Raw genomic sequence first — 26383 nt, forward strand, 5'->3', positions numbered from 1 at the left:
GTGAATATTCCTGCTCTGATATTTAATCTAATCAAAGCACTTCACTGTAATTAAACCCTCAGCACTGTTTTCAAGGGAACGCGACATAGGAACCTTAGATTCTCTCCCTAACATTCAAACATGAGGGATGAAGACATCAAACGCCTCCTCAGCTAACTTTGAGCTTGAGTTTTTAACAACTGTAAAGGTTCAAATTGTATTGATAAATGAACAAGCAGTAAGAGTTAAGCCTGCACTGTAATATAGCATGTATTCATCTATTTCCCACCTTCAAGAAAAAAAACCAATATATTATTAGACACAACCACCCAGTGCTGTTAGAGATGCACTTTGCCGTTTAAGATCTTTTTGTTGTTGTTGTTGGCTTTGAACAGTCCAAGCACTCTGGAAAAAAACCCAGATTACGTTGCTGTATACATAAAGCATTTTCAAGACATGCCTACTCGAGCTATAGTAAGACGACTCCTCTAAGCAGGTAGGCTGCAGTCAAGAAGTACACTCACCATCAGTGAATCCAACATTACATATTAGCTCTTAAGTGTGCTTAAAGTCTTAAAGACTCTTAAAGAGGATTTCTTAGCATCCCCATTACTGCAGCGTAAGGAAACATGAAGACAGATTCTCCTAATAGAATTACTTCACAGCTTCAGTGGGCAGATAAAGACAGTGTGAGTTTTAAAGAAATATCGGCCTTGTGCAGCAAAAGGCAAACTTTTCTTTAACACCTGGCCTTATGTGTGTGCAGCATGCAGATATCTAATCAAAACAAACATAGATTTTATTGTTTACCCTTTTGATTTAGTCAGAGCTGAGTGCAGGGATTACAAGGTCTTATCGTACATTTGACTGATGTGGAAATGTGTGACACTTCTCAAGTTCCAGTATAAAAAATAAAACGTTTTTTTAAATGTAGAAAAAACAATGATGCAAGCTCGATTTTTTGATTTTGATTTGCTGTGTAGTTGTAGGTTGCTACTACTCCACTAGAACAGGTCTACATATTGAGAAAGCACCTATAAATGTTCTCTATATTTCATGTTATATAGCTTTGTATGTGTTTGACTCTGCATTCCAAAACTCAAACCACAAAGCAATGATTGGCTGGCTATTTTATGAATGACGCTAAAAGGATTTCATTCTCTGCTTAAGAGCATGTATTGCCTGGGGGGGGGGTAGAGGGTAATGTCAGAGCTGAAGATTTATGATCATGAAAGATGTTGTCAGGCTACTTTTTTGGGGGTTTATTCAACTCCATGAAGAGCTTACTTTGTTTTTCATACAACACTCACTCCAAAGAGCTTCAAATCAAAGTGATGTATTCACACATCGCAGTGCCAGAAGAGACTTTGTTGTTTTTTGGGTAAACACCAAGAAAGTGGACAATTGCTCATCCTTAATGTGGCATGCCGTGTCATATCTTTTTAAGTGAAAGCTGTTTACTTTCATGTGAGGCTCCACTTGCGCACAGAGCAACATTTTAGTGATGCATGACCGTCCTCTTCCGCAGCCTGTGGATGACTCACGCTTCTGAGTGAATACCAGAGTGTAAAGCTGAGGGCAATGTTTGTGTCTCCCAACGCATCAAATGAAAGATCAGACCGACGTTTTAATCGCCGTTACACTGAAGGACTCTCTAATCCTTGTGCACAAACACACAAAGATGTGTTTTACCAATTTGTTACGCAATTTATCGCCTTTGCTCAAAGATCTATCAAAATTTTAATTCCAAGTGGGACATTTTTGGGCGAGCCAGCTCAAAATCCTCCTTACTTTGCCATCACTCTCTCCCTGCTGATTTAAATAAGAGGGTTAGGAGCTCTCAGTAAACTATTACATCAACTCTCTGTGGGTTTAGGATGTGGAATGGGTTGGGCTCTAAATTTGCAAGGTTAGATGGTTCAATCCCCAGCTCTTAGATGTGTCCTTCAGCAAAACAAGGAATCCCAGAAATGATACCATGAAGTGTGTGTATGTTTGTGAAAGCGGGTTATGAGTGTCATAACTCCAGTCCAAGGCCGTTGAGTAAAAACACAACAGAAATGCAGTTCACTGTTATTCAGTTAATTATGATCTACTATTACATTTAACTTTGGCCACTGATTTGTAGTGTGGGAGAAGTTTTTTGAATGTCGATCTGTTTCCTAAGACTACAGTCTCCAATTAATCAAAACTGAGTACATACAGGTCTGAATAAGAGTCAACCATAAATGGAAGTCTTTACCGTCATAAGAGTAGGATTTTATTTAGGACTATTGTATTAGCAGAACATTTATCTAACTATTGAAATGGTGTGAAGCTCTTACCTTCGGACTACTGATCCCATCACAAACATCGTTTAACAGCTGACAAAGTAAAAAAAAAAGACACTCATGAAGAATCAAAGCAGCATTTACTTTGGGAAAAATATGTGAGCAGTAAACAAAATTGAGGACAAGTTTACCGAAACCTAATGGTGAATGAAGATAAATGAACAAAAGGTAATGACAAAATAATGAATATTTCCACTTCACCAAGGGATGGTGTGGATCATTAATCATCTTGCTTCAAACCAACAAACTCACTTATCCACGCTTTGAAAATGTAATCAAGCTCAAACTTTTTTAAATGTGAAAAATATATTCTTACAAATACCCTCGAAGGCAGAGGAGGTGGGCTACCACAGCAGCATATTGTGCAGTTTCCCCTCATCAATGATCAAGACTAAAAGTACAATTTTAAAAGTTACCCTCAATAAAAGCCGATATATCGTCTAGGGCAGGGGTGGGCAACTTTGGTCACAGCAAGGGGCCACATTCATTTAATTCTCACTGCCAGGGGGGCCAAATTGTAGAATACAAAAACGATTACAGTCAATTATGTCTCAAATTTATCTCAACATATACCAATGATCAAATATTATTATGGACATATTTCTGGTTTTCATGATTTCATGGCATATTTAGTCATGTTTTCTTCATGTTTCCAATTAATTGATATGTCAAAATTGACCTGAGGGCCACATTGAGGGTTGAAGGGGGCCGCATGTGGCCCCCGGGCCGCCAGTTGCCCACCCCTGGTCTAGGGCTAGAAAATGTATCAGAAGGAACACACCAAGCTAAAAGCATTCAGATAGTCACGCAACAAGTCAACCGAGGAAAAAGTCATTTGAACCTATAATAAAGTGTTCAGTAAACAGCAGGTCCAGAGTCTCTCTTTAACATCCCTGCCTCCACACACACACACACACACACACACACACACACACACACACTCAGTCCTTGTATTCGGTGTACTTTTTGGCCGATCCGTGCACCTTGCTGGCGGGATATTTCAATCGATTTAAGGCCATTTTACGCAGCACAGCTTGTGGGAGATCCACGCGACACTTCTCCGCGAGCTCCACCAGGTAGATCAACACGTCGCTCAGCTCGTGCGCCAGGTGCTCCCGCTCCGAATCGGTCCAGTCCGGCAGGCCCTCCGCCACTTCGCCCCGCCACTGGAAGAGCTCCGACACCTCACCCACTTCTCCGACCATGGCCAGCAGCAGGTTGCGGGGCTGGTGGAACTGGTTCCAGTCCCGCTCGTCCGTAAACTCTGCTTGCATTCGCCTGATGTCCTCGACCGTGGGCTCGGCGCTGAAAGAGAACCGGTCGGCCTTCTTGTCTTCTCCGTTCTGCTGCTTGGAGTGACACGAGTCCTCGGCTGCGGCCCCATTGACCGACCCGGAGTGTTTCTTCACTGCAAAAGCGTCGTTCATTGAAGACGCCGATTGCACGTCACCGTTTATTCCAGCAGCTCCATTTCCGTTTGTAGCCATCATGTTGTGTTTGTTTTAGTAGCAATGTCAGTAAAAAAAAAAAACACATAAAACAATCTGCTCAACAACTAACATGTGGAGAAGTCCCGCCAGTTGTCCGAACGGAAATGATGCAGGTTATGACGGAAACCGGGATCTCAGTAAGATTGGTAGTTGTAGTTCTATTCGGAGACCCGGCGACTTAAAGTAGATGTCAAATGTTTCTTTAAAAAAACTACAACTCCCATCTCCATCAGAACATTTCAACATGGCTGCCCCCTCAGTGGCAGCAAGTGAGCTGCTACATAATATCAATAAACAAATATCGACATTGTATCCAAAAGCCTCACGTGCAATTAGACGAATTGGCACAACGAGCTCAAGATGCTACAGTCAGCCGCAGCGGAGAGCGGAAAGGTATGTGAACCTGCTGTTTGTTTTGTGATAGCCCAAACCTGTCCCACTACTATACGAACTTGTAGGCTATGTAAGCTATAGTACATCATATTTCGGTCAAATTGTTGAGTCGGCCAAGCTTAAAAACCCGTGAATTAAAGCTCAAGTGTCATTATGGTTCGCCACGTTTTGAGCACGTCTGTGAAATTATCCAAATCACACCTGTTTCACATTACCTTAAAGGGATACCTTATTCACTGGGTATTAAACAGATCATTTTATGAGCAGTGAAGACATTAGAATTATAGATATTGTGCTATAGAGTGGCCTATAATAGTCCCAAATATTGACGAAGTTCCAAAAACACTGAATACTTGGTTTTCTGTAATTTATTACTGTAGCATCTTTTTGTTTGTTTTTCCCAAGTAGTTACAATCCTATCCTTTTATGAGTACTTAGACCTCCAACACACATATATCTGGTGTACATATTTATTCTCTCCATTCTTGCAAGATAATACATTTTATGTCCTTTTAAACTCCAAGCCTCAAGTTTAAAAGCATTGTGTTGAAAATTTGTAGTCCTCAAGCCCTTCTCGGTTGAGCTGTCCCCCAGGGACCATCCAAAAAGATGTATTATCTGTCCATTGTTTATATATTTAACGTGTTTGAATGTAACTTTATTGGGTATAAGAGATGCATCTCTAAAGCAATATATATAAAAAATATGACTTTTATGGAACCCTTAAATTAGCTCTGAAAAAGGTCCCATCTAGTTTTAAGACTAGTGCTTTAATTTTGCAAAGGTACGGGGTGCCAGATAGCCTAGCGGTTATTATTTGAACCCCATGTACAGAGGCTATAGTCCTCATCGCAGCGGACGTGGTTTCAACTCCGACCTTGGACCTTTGCTACATGTCATACCCGCTCTCTTCTCCTGCCTCTCGTCAGCTTTCATATCTAACAAAGACAAAAAGGCCAAAAAATCAAACTTGTAAAAAAAAAAAAATGATATTGCATATACGTCCATCTACGTCAAATTGTTACACAACAAGAATTTGGTTAATCAGGTCATTGTTGAGATTATTTTTCGAGTGTCAAGCCCTCAAACCGCCTCAATAATGGACTCTGAAGATATCTGTTTTCACACACTAAGCAGGACACCATAGACAGCAGCATACTTTTTATGTACAAGATTTATGGAGTTACAATTTCTTTTTAATAAAGTTGAAAGTTGATGTTGAAGTGCTGGCTTCTCTGACAACAATGCTGCAGCCAGTTTCTGGTCCAGAATGGTCTGTATTTGTTTTGACTAATACGGAAGATTTAAGGCACCCCCACACTGTTTTGGACGTCCCTCGGTTTGCCAGATATGAGATCAGTTATCACGGAAAACCAACAGATGTTGCAGTGATGGAAGAGGGCAAGCAAAACTAGTTCAGATATTACTGAAACTACCCGACCTAACAAGAAACGGGATAAAAGTAGGATAAAAACTTGGGATGCTTTTTGAAAAATGGAGAGAGATAAGAATGCAGAAAGGTTTCAAGACGGATGCAATCAATCAATCAATCAAACTTTATTTATATAGCACCTTTCAGACAAATTAAATTGCAGTTCAAAGTGCTTAACAAGAGTGCAGAAAAGTTATTGACGAAAAGTAGTTTATAAAATCATTGAGAGGATGCAGAGCTGGCTAAACACTGAAGCTTCCGTGTCCATGACATGGCAACCTGAGAGCGCATCACCTCTTGGGAAGCGGGGTTGGGGGGGAGACAGCTCTCTCCAATGTTTTGAATTTGGACTGCAGTACCCATTTAAACAATATGTGAGTTACTGTGTCCTTTAAGGGTTCATTCCAAGTTAAACCTTACGTCTAAATTGAACCAGTGGATTTTTTTATCCACTATGTATAATTATGGTAAATGATACAATTATGTAATTAAATGACAAAGTAACTAAGACAGTAGTTTGTTTAAAAAGAGGAACAAAAATGTGTTTATAAAAAATTAGCTTTCTCACCAGCATTGCAATTTGTTCTAATCCTAAGCAACTGTTTTTTTATTTCCTTCTTTGAACTGTTTTGCTTTGCACAACAGTGTCCACATAGAGCAAGTATTTAGTACTCACACTGACTCTCTTCAGTGGATTTACTTTGCCACTTTAAAAGTGTGAACACTGCACACACATACTCATAGCCTGCTTAGATCTGGTGTGTGTAGTCAGGCAGAGAGAAACAAGTATTTTCCTTTTCCATGCTACACTGCCACTTTTCTCGCTGATTTTCTGGCCCTATCTTGCTCCTCTCTGCTTCAGTGCTCCCCAGCAGCTGGTGGGAGTTGTAGGCCTGGAAATCCATGCCCAGATTAACTCCAACACCAAGCTATTCTCCGGCTCACGGGTTCGCTTCTCGGCACCTCCAAACTCCCTGGTGTCATTCTTTGATGCATCCTTACCTGGCACATTACCCGTAAGTGTTGTCTAACCTATTTCCAACAAAGTTAACCCGTTCTCTTTGGGATTGCTTTCTTGTCAGGTCATCGTGTAACGTTCCCTGTGTGTCTCTAGGTCCTGAACAAGCGATGTGTCGAGGCAGCTGTGATGACAGGATTGGCTCTTAACTGCACCATTAACAAGAAGTCAGTTTTTGACAGAAAGCACTACTTCTACGCCGACCTCCCAGTGAGTTTTTCTGTCCTTGTTCTGACTTTCTGTGAGTTGAATAGGTGTTGGAGTGTCAGGGCAGGCAGTAGTGGGGTGTGAGGGGGTTACCTTATCTTACAAACTGCAGTATAGAGACACTATTGTCCTGCACATCATGCTGCTTCAGTGCTTTCGCTTTGATAGAAGCTTCCTCCAGCTTTTACATCCCAAAACTACCAGTGAACTCACCCGGCCATAAGCTCTAATTGAAATTGTGAGCTACTCTAGCTGAAGCAGCAAAAAAAAACCTTTTTTGCTGAACATACAGACAAATAACACTGAAAGCTGTTAAAGAAAATGACCAATGTTTTTTCACTCACTCAGCTTATTTCCTCCACTGCACCTCTATTTTTACATTATCCACAGACCATTTCCTTTCTCTGTACTTTGACTGATTACTTGGATTAAGATTTATCTTCTGCCCATACTTTAGATAATTATCGAGGTCATAAAAAACTCCAGGTTGTGTTTTTCTAAACAGTTCTGTGCATGGTCAATTTGATTATAAACTGTCTCCCATGGTATGAAATTAAAATAGTGGAAAATGTTTTAATGAGATGACTCAGATCTTCAGCCATTAATTGACCTCAGTTAAATCTCTTTCTCAGGGTAGGTGCTTCTTTTTTATAATTTGAAGCAGGGTTTAACTAAATTGTTCTTATTTATTTGATTGGTTTTCATTTTTGTTTTCCCACAAAAACATTTCTTGCACTCAAATAAAAATATGTGCTGCCTAGAGCTTTGTAACCCAGTGTATAATAAAAAACTGGACTTTAACTGAAAGTCTCCTGAAAGTACATTTCTTCTCCTTACTTATTGTAGAGTACTTAAAGTAAACAAGGCAGAATCAGAGGCTAGTCTATGGCCTGATTCATGGATTAAATGTGTGTTCTGCTTTACGCTGTGTGAGTGTAACTGATAAAGCAACCGGGATAGTTGGGAAGCAAATAAGTGAACAGGTGAATTGTTCTGAATGCATAGGGAAATACGAGCAAGTGAATCGCCGTCATTAAAAAAATGAGATCGCGGGGTGCTCAATAGTTAGTGTTCACGCCCCATGTGCGGAGGCTGTGGTCCTCCGTGCGGGCGGCATTGGTTCAAATCCGACCTGTGGCTCCTTTTTGGCATGTTGTTTCCAGCTCTCTCTTTCCCCGATTTCTGACTCTATCCACTGTCCTATATCTAAATCAAAGCATAAAAAGCCCAAAAATAAACCTTAAAAAGACAAAATTTAAAACGCATATTTGCATCTATTGAAATCGTGATTTCTTTTTTACGATTGATCATGCAGCCCTTTGCTCTTGTGTCAAAAAAGATTTATTCCAGATTTTAAAAATCCTCTTTTTGCTGTTTTGAAATTTTTGTTTAAGACTCAAGAATCAGAACATACATGTTTGTAAACAGGGTGTTTGGGGAATCAGTCCTCATGATAAGGGACTGAGTGGTTAGTACTTTCTGTATGTATGAAACAATATGAAAGATGAGCCACATAACAGGCTGCTAAGGAAGAGGTCTTGGCTATTCCTACAAAAGTTCTGTTGAATACTGATATTTCCAGTTAACAGGCTTCCCAAAGTGATGTTCACTTTTGTTCTCTGTAATGGGCTTCTCGCAAAGACAGGTTTTGCCACTGCTCAGAGCCTCAGGGTAATTTTACTGCCATTATGAGTGACATTTTCAGGCTTAGACGGAGAATGAAAATGTCATTGTAACTCTGCAGCCACTTTTTCCTCCGGAGAGACCTCCTCTCATGAGTCAAGAAAATTCATGGAAGAAAAAAACATGTTAGAGAATTAAGCATTGTTAATTTTCAAACTCTGGGGGAAACAGCTTTTGGGGGCAAGGTAATAAGGTGGATAATAGTGGCGTGAAGAACTGGAGGGAGAGATTGACTTTTCTTTTGGTAGTATTCGTAGAAACTGTCCAAATGAGAGCGCTCTCATGAAGAATTAGCAAGCAATACAAGGAAAATAAGTTCAGCAGGTATTTCTATGGTGCTGTTTGTATCACTGTATTGCACTGATATAAATCCCGTCTGCCTTTGATTTGTTTCCTCAGTTTCTCCTTTAATGTTGCAGCCAACTTGAGTTTATTGTGAGAGGTCATTGATAAAGCCGATGGAGCAACACAGTTTTCTGCAGATCGTGATAGATGAAGTTTTTTTTTTTTTTTAACATGTTGTTTATTAATTCACAGACTTACTGGTTATCACAAAAATGCAGCCCGACATACTTTAATCCCCATGGTAGGGATACATTATCTCACCCCAGGAGGTCTATGTATCTTGGAATTGCGGAAAAAAAAAATCCCCTCCAGAAGTGCAGAGATTACTGTAGAGTTTCTCTCACTCTATTGTGTGTTTACCCAAGATTGCATCACCTCCTCTGGAATAATTCTGAGGTGTTGACACACAGCAGGGAGGATAATAGCGGATTACACTTTTTTTTTTCAGAGATTTCTGAACATCACCTGACAGCAGGTTGAGTCTGAACCTGTATTTGACTTTTAAATCGACACTGTTGCAAATTAACTTCCGTTGCATGGCTGATACACATTTAGTTTGTATTTCTGTCATCAGCCCTGTGTTGTTTTGACTATTAGCTTGATAGGCTGATGTCAGAGTTGCCTTAAAGATGATGGTAATTATTTTATTTTTACAATCTTGACCCAAAATTTGGGTGTAATCCATGCTCATGATATTCCAACCTGATGTAGGAATGAGGCAGAAATGATCCCGCCCTTGAAAAATACATTTGTAAATTGTGTTCTACATTATTGATATGCTCCGCTCGAAATCCCTGATTGCATTTTGTAAAACACTACGGTTGCTCATTAAATGATTAATGTCGCCGCCCAAACAGCGGCCCTTCTTTCAATGGAGACACATACTGTATACAGAGTTTTAACAGCCGTTTAATAACACGCCTCAACAGCTCCACACTAACAAACCAGCTAAAGCAAATCATTACAGTTTCCTTTAGATATTAAGTCTACAAATGAACACATGGGGCCTTGGCTTGTGAAGCTCTGACATGTGTTTTAATGAGAGTTTGAATGGATGTTTTTGTGACCTGTGTGGGAGGCTGAGAAGAAGATCTACGTGCGGGAGCAAGTAATGAGGTGACCAACGGAGGCTGGTTTGTTTAGAGACTTTGAAAATATTCCATAAAATGACTCAGCAGCTCACACAAAATGGAAACAAGTTTATGAGTGTGTGTGTGTTTGTGTTCTATCCTGTAGGTACAGTATATGAGCAGGCATGCATCAGTAACTTTGGATATGACTGCTCATTAGGGCTGCTCAATCTGCTTTAAGGGTGTAATCAGGGAACTTAATGTGGCTACCAAGACCTTATTAACATCACACTTGCCTCCCCCTGTGTAATATAGCAACCAGAGCTGATTTATTAAGCAGGAAATGCAAGTAATCTTCCCTTATACACATGCTCCCTGATGTACAGTATCACAGCTTCAGGCAGCAGCAGAGGCAGTATTGACAACCGCTGAGACAAAACTCAGGAAAAGATGGAAGCAGTAAGTAAGAATCAGGGGATTTTTCAAAAAGCTGCAACAGTGCTAACAAAATCCGGCAGATTTAAAGATGACATCCACCATAAAGAACAGAAAAAAAGAAGAGAATAAAATCCCCAATAGTCTGTTATGTCTTCTTTTAAAGGAGGGAATCTTGATTGTGTACATCAGACACATTGAGATAGAAAGCCAGCGACTCCCTTTCTCCCACACTCTCTTTAGCATAAGTATGATGAATGTGTGGTTCTTGTGGTGTGGTTGCCATAGTAACGTGTTGAATTAATACTCAGGGCAGCAGATTCTTTTAGAAAGGGAAAAAAAAAAAAACTGAGCAGCAAGTGAAATATTTATTCCCATGGTTTAAGCGAGGAGAAAACCTTGAGTGAAATGGCAGCAGCAGCAGCAGCAGCAGCACTCCTGCTTCTGCATTGTAATGACAGCGCAGCCAATCAGGAAGCACCGGGCTTAATTGAGGCTGCCTCTCTGACCTTTACACATAGACTCATGGCACTGACTGCAGCATATTCATCACTGGTATGTCACCGAAATAGAATTTAAATGTTAGACTCCAGAAAGTAACATCTTTATCCTGCATATTTTGGTGAAGTTCTTGTTGAAAAGAGAACATTCTGTTGACATAACACGAGGGATCATTTAGCCCCACTTACTTAAAGTGCTGAATGAATTGACAAAGACACTTAACGACCCGAATCCCTAGTATTATGTACCTTAAAACTACTACTTGTACTATAGCATGCAATGGCATCTAAAAACCACCAGACAACTCTAAAATATGCCCATTCGTTCGAATAAACATTAACAGTAATAATGAATTTAATTAGAATAAAATATACATATTGAAGGCCAACATAATCTGCACTGTGTGTTAACATGTTGGTTTCAGGCAATATTACCGAGAGGTCTTAAAAAAATAAACCAGATGTTTATCAGCTCCTAATAGATTTTTCAAAAGCTTAAAAAATGCCATTGTATATTTCTTCTTGATTTCTATAGTAGCTGGATTTTTTTTTAATTTGCATACCAGTGCAGCATGATATCCCCAATTACTGCTCCACCCTGCTGCATAGAGTCTTACAGCACAGAATTCCCTCATATCAAGCTGATGTTTCTTTTTCTTTTCTTTTTTTTTGTGTGATTTCAGGCTGGATACCAGATCACTCAGCAGCGGCAGCCCATTGCAAGAGATGGCACGCTGACTTACAGCCTCCTCGGAGGGAAGAAGAGGAGCCAGATGATCAGAAAAACTGTGAACATCATACAGATCCAGCTGGAGCAGGACAGCGGCAAGAGTCTCCACGATGAGCTCCGCAGCCAGACACTTATAGACCTGAACAGAGCAGGTAATGTTGGAAGAGGATCAGGCTGTGCCCTAAGATTTAAGTCCAGGAATATTCCTTATTTTTGTAATGGTTAAATCAATGAACAAAAATACAGAAAGAATGGTATGCATGAAGCTTCTTCCTCTGTAACATAAATGAGACGGATATTTTGCACTGGTTTAACATTCTACTTTACTGTGAACTGAACAAGAGCTCAGACAATCTGTGCAGCATATAGTAGTCCTTAATAAATGAATTACTACTGTTTGAGCATTCTTTAAATACAGTAAATATATCACCAACTTTTTTTAGTCTAATCTCTATCTTTAATTAATTTAATTGAAAGGAATTGATTCAAACCAGCTTTCTCTTTAAATACTGGCAGGGAAGCGGCGTCTTTAGATTTAAATGTATAAATTCTCTTGAGGTTTGCAACATAACTCTGTCGAGTATATACCTCAGAGATGTTAAACACAGATGTCTTCACATGCGTCAGGTGTAGGCCTAATGGAGCTGGTGATGGAGCCAGACATGAGCTGTGGAGAGGAGGCTGCTGCAGCTGTCAGAGAGCTTCAGCTCATCCTGCAGGCTCTGGGCACCTGTCAAGGCAACATGTCAGGTATGGATATCACTCACTGTCTCTATCTCTCTGCCGTCCTTTTCTTTTTTTAACCTGGGCTGAGCTGCTATACCTGTACCACCCCAAGCCTATTTCCAACTCAGAAATCGTCTTGCCTTCCCCCACAGAGGGACAGCTGAGAGTAGATGCCAACGTGTCCGTCCACAAACCAGGCGAGCCTCTGGGGATCAGAGCCGAGGTGAAGAACATCAACAGTGTCCGGTACCTGGCCAGAGCTATAGGTAAGCACCATATGATATTAGGTTAACAGACGGATAGCGGGAGGGTAGCATGACCACTGTTCAATCTGAAGTGCTACAAGTCTGGAAGAATGTATGAACATGTAAGAGATTTTCTGTGGTAAAATACAGCTAGGTAGGTTCATTTACTGAGGTAATTTACTAACAGAAAAATTTACATCTTGGGACATACCGATGTTCTTATTGCTTTATTATTGAGAGTCAGATTTTAAAGATTGAATCCCACTTGTTATTTTTCAGATTTCACTGATGATATATCACATACAGAAAATATGATTAGCTAATAAAATATGAATCACTGTGAGAGACTGAACTTGTCAGCAGTAGAAGAAAATGTTTTTAATGAGCTCCACATTGACAGTCTACAACAGTCTGTCGTGCAAAAACAATAATCATATTCTTTATTATTATAACACTGTTACATATTGTATTTAACCTATTAATGCTTTACCAGTACTTTTACTTAAATGCTTTTAAGAAAATAGTCACATATAATGTTTGTATGGGCTTTTGGTAAAAAAAAAACTATTTAGTAATTATAATTTCAATGCAAAACTTTTACTTGTAATGAAAGAATCTCAAGGAGATATTTAGCTACCTTTCATCAATTAAAGATCTAAGTAGTTGTTCCAATGACTAGTGTTGTAGTACTCAAAATCGGTCTTGGTCTCAAGACTACCTCTTGAAGGTCTCGGAATCGAAAGCATTTTTATTCGGTGTCGGACTGGGCGGACTCCGGATTTTAAATCAAGACTTGGCCATTTTAACTTCATTACTGTGATAAGAAGGAAAACACTTCTTTCTAAAAGAACAACTAACTTCAATGAATTCATGATTTGATTTTTATTCCCCGGTTACGGCTGACACAGCCGCTGCACACATGATGATGATTTTTCATTGATATTTATGGCCTCTTGGTCTTGGGCTTGACTCTGTCTAGATCCCTAAATGTCTTCGTCTTGTCTCGTACTCGGAGCACTCTGGTCTCAGTTAGGGTGGTCTTGACAACCGCACTACTAACGACTAAACATTTAAAAAGAGAACGAAAAAAACACATTCGTCCACACACTTCTTCAGTATTCTTTCTGCCAAGTGCAACAAAAACTGAAATTGGTCTCGCTTTTAAGCTTTAAGCTATAATTTGTGTTCTATTGAAAAGAAAGAAAACATAATGACAGTTGTTGTCAAAAACTTGTGAAGCATCAGTTAAAGACTGACAACCAGTCAGGAACATTGTAGCTGCATTAAAGCAGCATGTGGGGCTCAATTGGCTTCTCGCAGCTACTCACTTAAAAAATCATAGATTTTATGTCGACTCAGCTTTCACTGACTGTTGATTGAGCTTCACTTAGAACGCGGATAAAGAGCCTCAGCCAGCAGGAAACCTCAGGATTTCACATGCAGGTTTTCAAGCACCCCTTGACTTACAGTGGCACTGTGCATGAATTATTTCTCAATAAAGTTGTAACACATTTACTGCTGCTGAATTGGTATTTAAAAGTCGTGCAGAAACACATCGTTTATCACAGTTATAACGTGGCAGCAGTCAGAGACCTGAGGACTGCCAGTGAATCACAGCAGATGTTTGGCATTTAACAAACAAAATTATATCTGTGTGCACTGCAGGTATTGAATAAAGCGTCTGTATTTGTGTTCATTTTGTCTTTTCCATCATCAGACTACGAAATCAAGAGACAGATCGATGTCGTGCAGAGAGGGGGGACGGTGCAAAATGAGACCAGGGCGTATGACTCCAAATCAGGGTAAGAGGATGACAGAGCCTGGGCCACATGATGCCAGGCTTCAGTTATAACAACCTGCTCTGCCTGGGATCTCTGCCGGCTTCATTAGTCCCGCGCTTTGCTGAGGAGGAACCATCATAGTAATCATGATGAATAGAGCCATTTGGATGCTGCTGTCAGCCTGTGTTATCTGTGAGCGGTGTGTTACTCACAGGCTTTATGAGCTCGCAGGCTGAGGCGGCTCGCACACAGCTGAGGCCGTAAACATCCTCTTGTGCTTTGCCTCCTTCCCATGAGGCCTTGCATGTCCGAGAAAAGACCCTGAAGCATATGATTGGCTTTTTCTTTTCCATCCCATTAAAAAAGTCTGTTCCCATCCCAGAGAAGGTAGCTACCAATCTGTTTTTCAGGCAGCCTGGCTGAATTGAAATCTATCTATTTAGTTGTTCCCGATGTGATGAATTCATTTGTGATCAGCTGTAATGCAACAGATGAACAGCTAGAACTGCAACTAGTGGGCCTCTTCTGTATTGGTTGATCTGCTGATTATTTTCACATCTCCAAAAAATCATAATATGCCCATTGCAATTTCTCATATGTTCGTTGACAAATTAAAAAGTCTGTTTTGTTTTACCAACGGTCCTATAACCGAAGAAATTTAAATTTACTATTGCAGAAAACACTCACCCTGAAAATTGTCTACACTCTGAACTTATTATGTTGCTAATTGATGTTCTGTTGATCAACATATTGATTACCTGTGTTAATCACATCACGTATTTAACTGCAGTTCCATGTGGAAATCAAGAAACACAGGAAGGATGAAGGCTTGATGTCATGCACATTGAAGGGAATTTTAAGGTCTAAATAGCAATAAAAATAAATCCATTCAGAGTTTTTGAAAATAAAGTGCTGTGGGATTTTTGTTGTTCTCTTTTCCTGTTTACATGTTTTTTTTTTAGTTTTTGAAACATTTCACTCGATTGCTTTTAAAATCAGAATCTTGATCTCTTCTCATGATTTTAACATCTTTGTGCCCAGGGGGACCATTCCTATGAGGGACAAAGAGGGTCTTCAGGACTACAGGTGAGTGTGGGATTGAGGCTCTGAGGAATTATCTGTGCTTATGTTGTCAAGGAAAGTCCGGCGTCTTTGACGTGAAATTCAGACATGAGAAGAAGATTGTGTCCTTCCTTAAAAGAAGAGCCTATGAGTGGCAACGAGATGGTCAAAAGTAAAGAGATGCCACTCGAGCTCTGGACCTCCGTCAGTGTGTTTGTGTGTGTGTGTTTGATTTTAAGGAGGGAACCTATTGGTACCAGACAAAAGCCAACCTAACCTTTACCTGCACTGCTGATAAACACCCCCCCCCCCCCCCCCCACCACCTTCCTTTTTTTTTCAGGTTTATGCCTGAGCCCAACCTGCCCCCTCTGATTGTGTACGAGGATAACGCATCGCTGCCCACTGGCGTTGATGCGAGCCAGGCGGTAGTGGTGCAGAAGATAAGAGAAAGGCTGCCAGAGCTACCCAGCGTCAAAAGAGACAGGCTGGTGGAGACGTACGGCATCCTGCCCGAGCACAGCTTCACTCTGGTGGTGAGTTTAAGTGGGTGGAAGCAAAAAGCAGAGAGAGAGAAAAGTGTATTTCCTCTCTAAAGTCTGTTTCCTGCATCTTTCTCTTTTAATTGCCATCTGATCCAGTCCAAGCAGGGCTTGGGTGCGGTTCAGCAGGCAGCTGTGTACTGCTGGACTCCGCTGGGCTGACATAATCTTAATTAGATAATACACAAGCAGAGCAATCATAAGTTTATTTAAAGTGTTTTTTGTTGCAGAATGAGGACGGGTTGGTGGAGTACTTTGAGGCGGTGCTGAAGGCAACCAACAAGGAGCCGAGGAAGGTTATTGGCTGGGTGACAAATGAGCTGTTGGGTCACCTCAAACAAAAAGACATGAGCGTGAACCAGAGGTGAGACACACAGATACTTTTTTCAGATATTTATTATTTTTCGTTCACATAATGCCACCACAGCCCCAGAGTGCAGCACCATTCTGCTGCAAAGGCTCAGGTCTTAGATGTCAGAGCCCCAGCACATGACTGCTCTGAGCTTTGCTTTCTTTGTTCCTTTGAATGCTTTTTCTGAAATGTGTGTTTCAGTTGTGGCAGGCAGGTGGAGGAAAAGTCACCCATGGGGAGAAGGCTTTATTGGAAGGTCATTTTTACATTTTTTGGTCAAATAGTGAAAAAGCTTTCAGCCCAATGGCATCCTCTGATAAATAAAGCAACCTAGTATTTAAGTTCAGGACTTCTATTTTGTCTTAACTGCTAAGGGGTTAAGAGTGCGTGCACCACATGTACCGAGGCTATAGTCCTTGAAGCGGGCAGCCCGGGTTCAAATTCACCTGTGGCTCCTTTCCCGCATGTCATTCCCCACTCTCTCTCGCTCCCCAATTTCTGACTCTATCCTCTGTCCTATCTCTAAATACACAAATTAAATGTTATTAATTGAGAGAACACTTACACAGCTAGCATCTGTGACTGTAGGATTCCCTTTAATTATACATTAATGTAACCCAAAATACAATTTAGATAAGTGGGTTATTAAAAAAAAAAAATCGCATCTCTGTACAGTTGTCATGAAAGGATACATGCAAAAGAGGTCTAAACTGTTTTGTTTTTGGAGCAGGCTGTTTAATTTACTTTTTGAGCCTGAAGTTGAGCTCTTGGCAGTTTCAAGAGCATCTTCAGACATCTTCAGCGCTGTTTAGTTGCAGCTTGATTAAAGGTGCTGACCATGAGCAACAACGCCCAACTTCTGGCCAGGTACCTTCCTCTTCATCTCTCTCCCCCTCGTGTCCTCATTACCTCTTCACTGTCTGTAAAACAGTATAACAAAACTTCCGTAAAAAGTGAAGCTCTATAGTTTTTTTATCTTTATTTGCCAAGCTCAAGTCTGAGACACTCACCTCAGGGATTTAACCATTTAGAGCAGATGGTTGGTTGTACAGAGATTGGCTTGCAAAGCTTTGCTGTTTTTAGATTTAGCTTGCAGCTTTTCAAAAAACAATCCCAACGGCAAGAAGGGAGATCTGAGACCAACCTGATAAACACATGCATGAACATTAAATCATAGTCAAATAAGAAGCACAGAAAACTTAGAACATATGGAGGAGTACGGGGAAGTGGAGGGAGTGCTGGCAGCGTGCATCATTGGCACGCAGGCTTCAGTGAAGTTGGAGTCAGGCTGATGAAATTGACTCAGCGGCCAAAAGAAGGGGATATCACGGCACGGCATGAACATTAACTGCTGCAGGGGATTTGCTAACAAGAGCTTTCAATAAAGTGATTAATAAATTGTGGTTTTAACAAACATTTTTGTCTCGTTGAATGTTACGTTATCACGTTCCATACTGCAGCTAGGATCATTTCTCCTCTGCAACTCATAATGTTTTTCTGTAACGTAGTACATCAAGTCAGCGTCTCTACCCCACTCCCCTTCCTTTGAATGAAGCTTTCATGCAGCTGCTGCTAGAGTGACCTTAGTTCTAGCTGGTACACACTTTTTTTCTAGTGTTGATGAAATATTATTGATTAAAAAGAGTTGATGTTTTCTTTGGACTTTTCATGAATGTGGTCGGTTCTATAGATTTTTATTATGTTGTATACCCAAACTGGCTTCAATTTGAATTAAGAAAAGCCTCAGTCTGAATGAGTTTTATCGCAAAAAAAAATCGATCTAATTTTGGGGTTCCTACTTTTTACAACCTGGACACCATTAACAACAGCCGGTGCTCAGTAAGAGATGCATGTAAAATCTATAAAAAGTAATTAAACTGTTCTTTTTGTTACCAGAAAAGGTTTTCACTTAAATCCAGAGCCTTAAGCCACAAATACAAGCCTTTCCCTGTACGTAAAAATGATCATAATAACATTTTATATTGTCAAGTTAAATATCTTACAATATGACAACATTGGATGCTGGTGACCTTGTGGTTGGTTCACGCCCCACGTACAGAGTTTTGGTCCTCCATCAGGCGGCCCGGGTTCAAATCTGACCTGTGGCTCCTTTCCCCACTCTCTATCTCTCTGCTCAGTTTCTGGCTCTGTCCACTGTCCTATTTCTAGAAAAGAGGCATAAAAAGCCCCCCAAAATATGCTAACATATCCACATGAATGAGATCAAATATCTAAGAACAGCTTTGGATGTTACACATTTGGTTGATCAGCATAAAGCCTTATTAGATTCTTCGTATTAATAACTACAGATGACCTCTTCACACGCTATACAGCGATAAAGTGTGGGTTCATAAGTCTTCCTATAATTCCTTATTTTCAGAGAAAACCTCTGCAACAGTCTGACAGCCCTTCAGAGTAAAAGCCTGTTTTTGACAAATCCAATTACATTTGTGGAATCATAATTTTTTAGAAGAAGGTGTTGTTTTGATTACTCTCCGCTGTTAGCTGGAACATGGTGTGTTTTGTAAATGTTCCAAAACACTCGTGAAATTGAATGAAAGTTTCCTTTTATATATTTTGCTTGAGCTGTCATGATACCTTTCTCACTCAAGCTTCAGAAGTATTCGGATGTTTATCCAGCCAACGGCTACGAAAAAATAACTCAGTTACCTCGAACTGTTTCTGTTTACCGCACACTGAGGTTAAATATCAGAGACTTATTCAACTCAATTCTTTTTAAAATTTTATTTAAAATTCAGTTGATTAGTGACTGCAGCTTAATAAAAAAGAGCTGCTCAAATGTGTCTGAAGCTTGAACTTAAGCTCTCTAAAAAGATCACAACTTTAGAAACTTAACTTCAGCTTATAGAGTCCAACTCGGCAACTTATAAATTGTAGATCGTTCAGATTGTGAAAATTTGGACAAAGATTTTCCATTTTTGTTCAGTTCAGAGCAACACTCTTGTTATAGAAAATTCTAGTTTCTTGGAATAATTGTCTGTGAGTCGTTCTAGAGCAAATAAAGATGAAACCAGTGTATACTGACGTCAGCGCACATGCTGTGAGCTTTACTTTATCTTTCATTCCCAGACTGTTGAAAACATTTATTTGTGTGTGTGAGTAAACCACAGAGTGGCTTGTGTTTATTTATGCAGCATGTTGCAGTCGCTCTGGTTGAAATGAGGAGAGTTAAAGAAAAACAACAAGTGGTCGGCAGGACTGTTAAAAGCAGCAGGCAGAGGAGATACAGAGACAGAATGACTCAGAGAAATGTCATTTTGTGTATTTTTTATTGTATTTTATATGTATAAGTCAAAGATATTGAAATGTTTTCTGAAGGATGCATGTTTGTGTTTTTGTTCAAATCTTTGTATCTAATCTCTTCTGTGTTACATATCTAACCCTCTTTTTGCCTCTCATGCTCATAATGCATCACTTAAAAAATAGAACAGAGGTCAAACCCCTTGACATGTTGTGAAAAGAATCTTTAGGCTTACTTTACCACTTTAACCTAACTTAACCATGAAATGTGTGATCTTTAGTTTCAAACATCCCTCAGATATGAGTCGGTCATTTAAACCGTTTATTACTTTTCTTTAAAGCTCCCTCGAGGAGTTTTAAGCTGGTTATGAAAAAGTCTGAAATTAATACCAATGTCTCTATATGACCTACAAAAGCAATGGGACCATCAGCAACAACATATTTAGTTAATTTTAGGTGTCAGATGAGACATTTAGCAACACGCTGCCAAAACAGCCGTTTTTTTTGTTTTGTTTTCCTTAATAAAGATTTACGATGAGTGACCTGTTTGTCTGTTGAAAACAGAAAGATAACCTCTTTTGTTAAAAAGGCAATACTGACACATTTACTGGATAAGATGAGCAAGATATTAATGGAATCTGTTTGTCCACAAGGGGGGCGCCAAAATCAACCCAAACTGACAATCAAGGAGCTTTAAGATGGCAATTTAAAAAGATAATTACAACTTTTAGGTCGTTGTTTTTTTTACTGAAACTTTACCAGATGTAGATAACGAAAGTTGTTCAAACAGTAATTATTTCTTTTAAGTTAATAACTTTAAGCTATGTCAAAAGTTAAACCTTTGGGAACAGGAAATTAAACAATGTACGGAGAAAGAGTGTTGTGATTTCCATCTTTCATGATAAAGAGAGTGTGTATGGAAAGGTGCCCTTAATAAGTTTAGAAGTAGAATCATAACTTTGTCTGAGTTCAGTTTTCTTGTTACCCATGGTAACTGCAAAAATACCCCCTCAGGTTCAGTTATCAATCAATCCTTTAATAGGCACATTAACAGCTGGACAAACTGAGTTGTGTTTGTAAAGATGGATACTCTTCATCTACGTGCTTTCTCTGAATGACTATGCCATGTTTGGTGAAGATTGAACTGAGACAGGCTGTTTGCCCTGCAGTACAGTGAATGAAACTGTCTCTTTTTAATATATTCTGACAGGCTCTTTGATTCTGTGCTTCTGGTAGCCTGGAGAATAAACAAGACGACAGAGAGACAAAGATATCATAGGCAATTTTCAAATTGCAGCCTGACACTCCCACTCCTTCCCTCTCCTCTCCTCCTCCGTTTATATCCGTAATTCTTCATTACATCTATTAAAGTGTAATTAAATTCCCTTTTCATCTGATTACAGCCCCGTCTCTCCCTCTGCCCTGTCTGAGCTGCTGGAGCTCATGGAAACAGGACACATCTCCTCTTCGGTTGCCAAGCAGGTCAGACAGCTGCACAGACCATACAATCATCCCCTTCTATCCATCACTCAAAACAAACAGCCCAGCTAAGGCTTGTGTGCATTCAGTTCTCACGTTTCACTTCCTGGTTTTCTCAGGTGTTTCAGGAGATGTGGGTTTCATCAGGTAAGACGGCCTCGCAGATCATCCATGAGCAGGACTTAGGTCTTGTTAGTGACACATCACAGCTGCAAAGTATCTGCCAGGAGGTGGTGAACTCACATCCTGATGAGGTGAGGGTTAATATAACAGTTCTCATGTGGAAATACATTGTTTGTTTTGGTTTCCCGGGGTTTAAGACTGTGTCTGCTGCGCCTTTCTGTAGGTTCAGGCCATCAGGAATGGAAACAAGAAGGTTCTGAACAAGCTGATGGGACTGGTTCAGAAAGAGACCAAAGGCCGAGCTGACCCAGTTATAGTGAGAAAAATGTTACAGGAGAAGACTTCATGAAGGACAGACTGTTCTGCTGGAGCCAAATCATGGCATTTGTGAACTTTATGAAAGACTAACTATATGAAAGTAACGTTTTATATAACTTAAGTCCATGTCATATTGAAGTAAGTGGTCTTGTGTGAAGAGGAAACTATTGATGGTCAAGCTGAAGATGTACTTTTGAGAGGTTGACCTTTTTGTAAGTACTGAAAAAAGAACTTTATGTTTGTGTTTGAAAAGTAATAAAGCTTTTAAGATGAATACCAAATGGCAGTTTTGTATCACTACTTTTTTTGGGAGGAGAAAAGTCATTCAGAAACAGTAAATACATGTAAATAAGGTATGAAGGGCCTTATGTGTCTGGCGGAAAAAAATACAATCTAATTCTTTAAAAAAAAAGTATGGAAGTCAAGAATGATTTCTTGCTTGTGACTCATTATAGCCGTTTAAATATAGATTTATAATCCATTGTCCTCTGCCTTATTGGCTATTATGGACATTCATAAGGCCTGGAAATCCCAGAAGAGGAAATTGCTGATTTGACATAATGCTCTCTTATCAAGACAGGCAACACAAACCCTGCTTCCTATTTAGACATTCAGGCAGCAGAGCAATCAATGAGCGCCCTCTGGTGGTTGAAGCCTGCCATTACATCTGTACTACACAGCGTTGCATTGAAAAGGTTTTTTTCTGGTTTCAGATATTTTGCACAATTTTTATGCTAATTGTTTGATGTCCTAATCTTTCAGTATTTTCCAATTATAATTGCCAGTAAGCTTTGTTTTGAGAGTTAGTAATTGGCAATATTTTCAGCACCCACTCACCCATGTTGCACCTACATCTTTGCAGACTGCCAGTGTGTCTGCTGAACAGTAAGTAAAGTTTAGTTAGTATAGCACCTTTCACAGAAGAGGGTCACAAACTGCTTCATAAAGAAACATTATGATAATAATAGCTATAATAACAATAACAAATTATAATAAACCCAACACAATTGTACAAATTACATCAGATGGTCAAAAGCCAACTTAAAAAGGTGTCTTAAGCTCCTTTTAAAAGCATCAAAGGATGCTGCCGAACATAATCACAATGGAAGAGTGTTTCAAATTGTTAGAGCCACAAATACAAAGGCACACTCACCTTCAGTTTTCAGATGGACCCAAGGGACAACAAGAAGACCTTAGGGATCTACTGGGGATATATAGGGGTAGAGGGTAGAACAGGTTATAACGAGGTGCCTGCTCATGCAGGGCTTTATAAACAAAACAAGGATCTTAAAGTGAACTCTGAAATTGATCAAAAACCAGTGTAGGGAAAATAATATTGGAGTACTGTGAGTTGACCTGCTGGACCTAGTCAATAGTTTTGAAGCAGCGTTTTTAATCAATTCTAGTCCGTTAAGGGAGGACTTACTTAGCTAGGTTAAAAGGGAATTACAGAAGTCAAGCTGGGAAGATTTAAAAGCAGGAATAATCATCTCTAACTCAGCCTGTAATACAAAATATTTCAGTTTGGCTATTTCTTAAGGAAAGGAAACAAGAATGGGTCAGTGATTTAATATGCTGATCAAAAAGCATCTGATCAAAAAATGAGTCCATAGATTTTTAAAATTTGCTTTCAAAGAAGAAGACAGGGATCCAATACACTTAGCAACACTGGAAGAAATGCTACGGGATGCAATAAGAAGGACCTTGGTTTTATCAGTGTTTATCTGAAGGAAGCTGTCATTTATCCATGGCGGTCAGACAGTGTGCAAATTATTGTCAGTGTCAAAAGTCTTAAAAGACATGTAATGTCATCAACATACCAGTGGTATGACATTCTTCGAAATGTACTCGTTACATAGCCTAGGGGGAAGCATTTGAAAAAAATAGGGCCCAAGACAGATCCTTGGGGCACATCACAGGACAGAGTAGCAGATTAAGACATTAAGATTTAAGCTCTTGTACACCAAAGAGCAAGAAATTGATTGAAGCAAAATCTCTCTGGGAGAAGCGCTGTTCAGAAAGAAACCGCATTGAATGAGGACGTCCAAGTTTACAGGACAAAGAGCAACAAACCACATCTAGCAAGGTGAAAAACATGCAGGTTTCTGGTTTGAAAACCTTTCAGCTTCCGAGTTAAGAGTATGGAAATAATTACAAATCTGTAGTACATCTAGTTTCATTTACGAGAATATGTTTTTATTACAAGAGGCTTCAGCAACAAACAGCAAACTGATCACATCTTAGATAGAAAACTGAGGCGAAATGGTGTCCCGGGGGGGGATGAATCTTTGGAAGAAGAACCTACAGAGATAGAAACTGGTATGTTTGTAGTACCCGTTTTCAGGCCACAATGCTGCTCAAGCAACCATTGTTGTACCTTGTTGTGTATGTTTGAATCTGTGCTGGTTGAGGAATGCAGAATGGTTCTGCAGTACTGTCTGAAAAAGCTGTCAAAGTGCTCTGGAACAGTTTTTTACCAGATAGAAAGACATATTCAACAATAGTGACAATGGCCTTCATTGATACAAATAAACATTTCCTAGCCATCATGTTAAATGCAATTTAACATCATCGATTGCCTGCATAGAAACTGGATGGATCTGAGAAGGAACAAAATAAAGAATGTTAGATACAATTTCTAACGTATTAGCTGAAGTTATCACAGGACTTGATGTCCATAATGAACACTGTGTCTTTTTCAAAAACAAGAAGTTTAACTGTACATTTACTGCCTCCTCCTCCTAATTATTTCCCTGCTAATAATTTGTTTTTTGGAATTAGTTAAACCAGTCCATTATCTCCAGGTCTTTTCCTGACAAAAAATAAATCAACATCAACATTTGACATTTCTTTTTCAAATACAAGATATTAAAACTTACCAAAAAATTACTTTTCCTTATTGTAATATTCCTATTATTTTGTAAATTATAATTTTTTTAAAGTTGAAATAATAGAAAAAACCTCCTCTGATAAAAAATAGCAAAACATCACATTGTACATATTCAGCTTCTGCCTATCTGACTTTTCCTTTACACTTTGAAAAAGGAAAGCTCAAAATAAAAAAATATAATTTTCAGCTTAAATAGCTATGATATTTTGTACTACTCCTGTGTACATCCATTATAAATCAGGCAATGTTGTGAGCTAACATTATAAGTCAGGCACCATGTTGAAAGTATTTCTGTACTGATTCATTCATTGAGACAGTCGAGGCATGCTTTCTACCTAAATAATTCTCTAGTATGAGTCAACAATCACACAAACAACTATGTGCAACTACTGGACTATGATAAAAGAAAAAGCCAACAGGTTGCCCTCGGTAACAGTTACAAAAAGATATTTCAGACTTATCACAACTATAACAACACCCTACACAAGCCCTACATATAAGATGATGAACCATAACAACTATCTTTTTTTATTATTACCTCACTGAAAAAAAGAATAGCAATAGAAACTCTCAGAAAAAACTTAAATACCCCTTCCCATTCTGACAATAACTCAAACTTAGTTACACCATAAACATTGATTTGCATAGTGTTCTTACAATATGTACACTACAGAGCATCACTAAAATAAGGCATATTAAATATAACATGAATAATTTGTGTTAAGGTGCTCTGATCTGGAGGACACGTTGAGCTCACTGATGTGAGAAACTAGTGCATTGTGGGAAAATTGCTTTTACCCAAAGGCTATTTAAGAACTGAGAGAACAGAACATGCATTAAAAGGACTCCTGAGGTACCATCATGAATAAACTGAGAAACACCAAAACAAATGTTCCACTTTATCATTGACAAAAGTGAACATGTTTAGCCCATAAAAATAAGTAATGTAACAGTTGCATAAGAAGAAACACTGCTTTCCCAGCTATCTTCGGATTACATTTTGATGCTGCAAGGCGCTCACTTATGGTTTGCTATCCAATGGCAGAGAGACATCAACTCTCCAGGAAGGCCACCTGAGTACTGAAGAGAACCAAACAGGGCAGTGGATTTTGGTAAGGTTGGAGTTGGTTATAGAAAACATTCAGAAAAGGGCCAGAAACCTTAGGTTGAAGTTTTTTAGGTCAAAAATGTCAACAGTCTTTGGCTGGTGGACCTTGAGTTTGCTCTTTGAACATTATAGGCTGGTGTATGCTTCAGAAAACAGGTAAAAAGAACCTTTCTAGCTGAAAGTTTTGACCTCCTCCTTGGCTGCCAAACTCCTTTACAAAACTCGTCAGAGTAATCTGAAAGCACATGAAACTGATTATCCTTGCTTAGGAAATAAATATGTCACTTACAAATGTCATTTTTTTCAAAAGTAGCTGTATAAATTACTTGATCTAAGAGGTTTCTTCATCAAGTAGTGTCTGAAAAGAACAAAACAAGTGTTTGGAGAGTCTACTGAGACGTGATCACTCTTCCATAGGAATGTACGATAAGATGGAGTGCTCTTGTGCAATGGCCGCCAGTTCTTTGAGGAACTCTGTGAACAGGACTGTAGCGAAGACTTCTGTCCGGTCCAAAGAGATGGCTTTGGGTATTGGTGGAGGTGAACTCTTCAAGATCCTTCCCGCCTCGCCTCGGTTGGAGCGTGTGATGTTGCTTTTGTCTGAGGAAATAGGGATTTACGAAATTACAATGAAATGTTATAATAGAAAGGAATTACATTAAATTCAGGGATACATTTACTTCTATGCAGTCTGAATTCATGACATTTAGTAAACCTCATGTATTCCTGTTAATGATTTCTCCCTTTATGAATTATTTCACTCAGAAACTTGCTGCTCCTCTGAAATGAACATTGAACATGTACAAGAAAGGAGAGTATTTCGGTTAAGCAACTAAATAATTCCCTTTAAATATCCCATTTTAGAAAATTCTGACTCTTTACACAA

The 26383-nt window shown here is 39.4% G+C and overlaps 3 protein-coding genes across 4 annotated transcripts in view; 1 reads left to right on the plus strand and 2 right to left on the minus strand.

Annotated features, from left to right (window-relative positions):
* Positions 1-2372: 2372 nt before the first annotated feature.
* On the minus strand, positions 2373-3847 carry dctpp1 (dCTP pyrophosphatase 1). Its single transcript, XM_061056976.1, has one exon. The coding sequence runs from the start codon at positions 3797-3799 to the stop codon at positions 3251-3253; it is 549 nt and encodes a 182-aa protein (XP_060912959.1). The 5' UTR covers positions 3800-3847; the 3' UTR covers positions 2373-3250.
* A 19-nt stretch (positions 3848-3866) lies between these two features.
* On the plus strand, positions 3867-21780 carry gatb (glutamyl-tRNA(Gln) amidotransferase, subunit B). Its single transcript, XM_061056964.1, has 13 exons — positions 3867-4192; positions 6487-6640; positions 6739-6852; positions 11566-11764; positions 12240-12362; positions 12491-12604; positions 14301-14385; positions 15406-15450; positions 15768-15960; positions 16197-16330; positions 20983-21061; positions 21178-21312; positions 21405-21780. Exons 1-13 carry the CDS (start codon positions 3987-3989, stop codon positions 21528-21530), a joined length of 1707 nt encoding a protein of 568 aa, XP_060912947.1. The 5' UTR covers positions 3867-3986; the 3' UTR covers positions 21531-21780.
* Positions 21781-23673: 1893 nt separating this feature from the next.
* fhip1aa (FHF complex subunit HOOK interacting protein 1Aa) overlaps positions 23674-26383 on the minus strand; it is a 30988-nt gene continuing 28278 nt past the window's right edge. For both annotated transcript variants that reach the window (XM_061056998.1, XM_061056988.1), the window contains exon 13: positions 23674-26097. In XM_061056998.1, the coding sequence (XP_060912981.1) occupies positions 25901-26097 (197 nt within the window). In that variant the 3' untranslated portion in view covers positions 23674-25900. The remainder of the gene's footprint in view (positions 26098-26383) is intronic.

Source organism: Labrus mixtus, chromosome 2 (assembly GCF_963584025.1).
Source record: "Labrus mixtus chromosome 2, fLabMix1.1, whole genome shotgun sequence".
In the NCBI taxonomy this organism is placed as follows: Eukaryota; Metazoa; Chordata; class Actinopteri; order Labriformes; family Labridae; genus Labrus; species Labrus mixtus.